The following is a 4,553-nucleotide window of genomic DNA, read 5'->3' as shown; positions in this document are numbered from 1 at the left end:
GAGAAATTAAGAATACCATCCCATTTACAATTGCAACAAAAAGAATAAAATACCTAGGAATAAATTTAACCAAAGAGGTGAAAGATCTGTACACCGAAAACTATAAAACATTTCTGAAAACCTCTACTCTTCTGTTTTCAATAATGATTTATCTTGTCTCTGAGGAATGCTGAAGCATGAAGTAGTGATGCACGGATATAAAGCCAGGTCGTCTGACTTTTTTTTCTTAATATTTTAAAACTTTTTATTTGCATATTTAAAAAATGGTGCATTCCCATAGTTAAAATTATTTGAATAACAATAACAAATGGCGCTCTGATTAAACTGCATTTTACGGCCTGCAGGACGCCTCAGACCAGCTTGGTTTTGTTCTTGAAATTCACTGTGGGCCAACCCAGTTGCTTCCTCACTGACATGCAGGTAGTTTTCCTTCCCTGCCAGCCAGGCCTGCCTGGGAGAGACAGGCCTTCCTTGTCAGAAGTTCTCCATTCTTTGATGTGAAAGGAGCAGCTCCATCATTTAAATCTGAGCCAACCTCTTTGCATTTTAAACAGCTAAAAGAAGTAACATAAGGCAATGCTTGCAGACTGTGAGGTGCGTATTGGCCACTCGCCTCATTAGGATCCTCCTGTTTGCTTCATCAGTTCGATCGTCTCTTTGGAAGGCAGTATGTTTTTCTCTTGTGTTTCTGCCTTCTTCAATTTCTGCTTATCGCATTTCTCAATCTCAGCCAGATCGGATTTGTCAGACGTGGCTGCAGAGAAAGCAGAGCGAGGCCGGCGGGTGAGCAGAATCCAGTTTGCGGGTCTTTTGACCTGTACGCACTTGCTGTCCAGCTGAAAAAATGGAGAAAATAGATGCAGTCTTTGACGGTTTAAGACAATGAGCTGCATTTACTGCCTTCCTTACTATTAAGTACTGACTCTGTACCTCGTAAAGCACGTATGTGTAGTTGTATAATTACCTCAGTTTTTTTCCCTTTTTCCTAAAAATTGCATCTCTCGTCATCTTCAAATTCTTAGTTGAGGTTTTAGCCCGACTGACACTTGTCAGCTGCAAAGTCAAGAGCATATACTCTTGTTCTCATCATGGAGCATGACTAATGGGAACACAGTTAACAGGTCTTACTCATGGCCAAGACTTGGCCCTCCACAAGATTTGTTCCCAGTTGGATAGGCAGAGGAAAGAGACTAAAGGTTACAATGGTGGCATTAAATTCTGACCTCCTGGGGTTTGGTGATGATTTAAAAAGCAACACTCTAAAAAGCAACACTCATAAAAAGCAAGTCATTATGCTGTACATCTTAAAGTTATATAGTGCTATATGTACATTATATCTCAATAAAACTGAAAGAAAATAAAAAACCAACACTCTTTGCCAACGCTTTGCAAAGTTTAAAAAAGTTTTAATACCAAAATAAACCCGTGAATAGTCTTTCCTGTGAAAGGAAAAAAAACATCCTCAAGGGCATTGAAAATCTCACACGACAAATGAATAAATTTTTCTTAAAAAGAGAGCAAGCAATAAGGCGATTAAATTCTAGGATAATTTAAAAAAAGAACAACAAAAGAAATTTTATCTTAATGATTGTTCTGCATTGGAAAATATATATATAATCAATAATGTAAAATTTTTTTGATTTTTAACTTCTAGAACAATGTATTGACAGAACACAAAAGATCAGATGGTGGTTACAGAATAGCATACACATGTTATCAATCTTGACAGAACAAAATTAAGAGTAAGGAGACAGAAGTTAGGAGGTGAAGGTGGGTGGAGGAGAGCTGAAGAGAAGACTAGGAAAGGCAATAGCTTAGCATACTAAATGGCAAGTAAGAAATGCTCTCCATGGTGGATAGAACAAGGAATCCAGGAAGTATGCCAAGGTAGCCCATAAAGAGAAAAGAAAGCCATACAAATTGGGATCATGAGAGAAGGGAGGTAAGTGATTGGAGAGTGACATAAATCATCTATCATAGCAAGAAGTTAACGGGAAATATTGGGAACTGATAAAACAAAGAGCTCATGAAGCCTATTGTTTATAGAGATAATAGGAGCACTAGGATGAACAGCTAGGGGCTGAATCTGATGGCAGAAAAGGACGGGGCTGGGGGTTGCTGCTTGTAACCAGCATGTACATTTATGACTTTGATAAACCACTATAAAAATTTAGTATTGAAAAAGAAATGTTGGGCCGGCCCTGTGGCTTAGCGGTTAAGTGCGCGCGCTCCGCTACTGGTGGCCCAGGTTCGGATCCCGGGTGTGCACCGACGCACTGCTTCTCCAGCCATGCTGAGGCCGTGTCCCACATACAGCAACTAGAAGGATGTGCAACTATGACATACGACTATCTACTGGGGCTTTGAGGAAAAAAAAAAAAGGAGGAGGATTGGCAATAGATGTTAGCTCAGAGCCGGTCTTCCTCAGCAAAAAGAGGAGGATTGGCACAGGTGTTAGCTCAGGGCTGATCTCCCTCACAAAAAAAAAAAGAAAGAAATGTTATAGAAAAATATTTCTAGTTGTATTCCTTTAAGTCCCTCTTGAACTTTTTTTTTTTTGGTATAAAGGAGCATTGAGTTATTCAACTTTTTATGTGTTTATATGGTCTTGGAAAGATAGTATATATAAGTAGGCATAAAAAGAGCAAGGTTGTCATTTTTTTATTATGATACAAAAATGACCAGGAAAATGCCACTCTGACTGTAGACAGGCAGGAGGGACAAGCCACAACCCTGAGGGCCACCATTTCTAGAGGTGTCATGATGAGGAATAGTAGCGGCTGAGCGTGGGGCTGCAGGCAGCTCAGCGTAGGCCAGGGTGCACGGGCACCAGGAGCAAGATGCATGAGGTGAGTTGTACCCCAGACAATGCCGGTGGGGGCTGATGACAGCTGCGGGCAGCCCTCCCCAACCTCTCAGCATAGATACAACAGCAGGAAGCAGTCTTTTCCTGACTGGGGAGGGAGAGAGCCCTGAATTGATTGGGATAACCTGGAATCAATTAAATAACTCCTTCTGTGGTCAGGTGGAATGAGGAATTGAAATAGAGATGAAGTTGAGTTCAAGAAAATCGCAATTCTCATACGGCTGATGGAAGGATTCGTACATTCATGCGATGCGGTCAGTTGGGGAGGTAGGAGTTGGGGGAGGCAGTGAGGTTCCAGAGGACCGCTCATACACAAACACCACTGTTGCTCCAGGGAGGACAGCGGGCTGATCGCTGAAAGAATCATTAACATAGCAGAGAGAGGTAAATAACCAGAAGACAGACAGAGAAGTATTTTGGGAATTTTAAGAAAGGTATCATGAATTACTTAGAACTGTGGGGATGGGAAGATTTACCTAGAAGAGATATTGGTTGAGCGTGGCCTTGAAGAGATGGTAGGATTTTAAACCAATTCTAGGTTTATTATTTACAGGTAATCTAAGGAAGGAAGCCCAGTTGACACGTGGTTATGTATCCCATTATTGGGATTAAAAAGAGAAGAATTAAAATTTAAGTACAACTAAGAATTCTTGGTTATGTTATTAGATAATATATGTTCTTCCAAAGAAATTCCTAATATACTCCTCACCAGATTTAAAATTGGAAACTGGAAATGTTCATAGACTACGTACGTTGGGAGCTTTTGTCATTGGCGGCATATTAGACAACACGTGAATAAGTCTTTGAAGCTTCTACAGTCAAAACAACAAACGGGAGGTTTGTTTTGACTTTAAACAATTCCTAAAATAAAATTCATGTTCTGTTTCTGTTTGTATCTGCTATAAAATTTGTGTTTGTCAAAACAGTCTATTTTTTAAAGAGAGAAGAAAATGGCTATTTTGATTTTGGGGGAGAGAGTTGCTTTTATTCTAGTGTTGATACAAGAAAAGATAAAAATGTGACTTGTCCATTCCATTTGGTGCACTGTCTTCCAATTCACAAAAGAGAGAAATGGGAAAGTCAACGGATGCTGAAGAATATAGGTTTTTCTATACTTTCTTCTGGGCTGCCTCTGTTTGAAGTGCCTGGGTAATTTTAACTAATCTAGCAAAATTATGGGCTAATGAAACCTTTCTGTTGTTAGCTCTCAATCTTAGCCTGTAGTCTCACTTACTGTATCTAAAGTGATGTCTTCTCTGAGGGTGAAGAGAGGCTGGGTTTCTCTGATGCTAAAATTATCATGTAAAAAGTCACAATACTAACCAAACTAGTATGTCTTTCATCTTTCCAGCCTCATTCAATATTTGGATAAATTTAACTTTTTATCCAAAGTTTAGGTGGATGCCATTTTATCCATTTAGGTGGATGCCACTGTGATCTTGCATGGTTAGTGATTTCTCTCCCAGTGTTTCTTTTCATTCAAGAGATATTTTGAGCCCCTATAATGTACTAGGCACTAGGGATATTGCAAGTGGATAGACATTGTCCTTACCTTGATAGGGCTTATATTTTGGTGGGGAAACAGAAAACAAGCAAAAAATAAATAAACAGATAGATAAACTAATGAAACAAAAATGATTACAGATTGTGATAAGTATGTTTCAGGAAATAAAAACTGTGATGGTTC

At 39.3% G+C, this 4,553-nt stretch overlaps 1 protein-coding gene across 1 annotated transcript; it reads right to left on the bottom strand.

Annotated features, from left to right (window-relative positions):
* Positions 1-617: 617 nt before the first annotated feature.
* Positions 618-3,645, bottom strand: LOC147918187 (thymosin beta-4-like). Its single transcript, XM_087434071.1, has 2 exons — positions 3,619-3,645; positions 618-836 (listed from the first exon to the last, which is right to left on the bottom strand). Exons 1-2 carry the CDS (start codon positions 3,643-3,645, stop codon positions 618-620), a joined length of 246 nt encoding a protein of 81 aa, XP_087290197.1.
* Between the last annotated feature and the right edge of the window lie 908 nt (positions 3,646-4,553).

Source organism: Ceratotherium simum, chromosome 1 (assembly GCF_057802395.1).
Source record: "Ceratotherium simum simum isolate JZ-2026a chromosome 1, ASM5780239v1, whole genome shotgun sequence".
Lineage (NCBI taxonomy): Eukaryota > Metazoa > Chordata > Mammalia > Perissodactyla > Rhinocerotidae > Ceratotherium > Ceratotherium simum.
The sequence above is the reverse complement of the archived record's forward strand: the minus strand, read 5'-3'. Positions and strand labels throughout refer to the sequence as shown.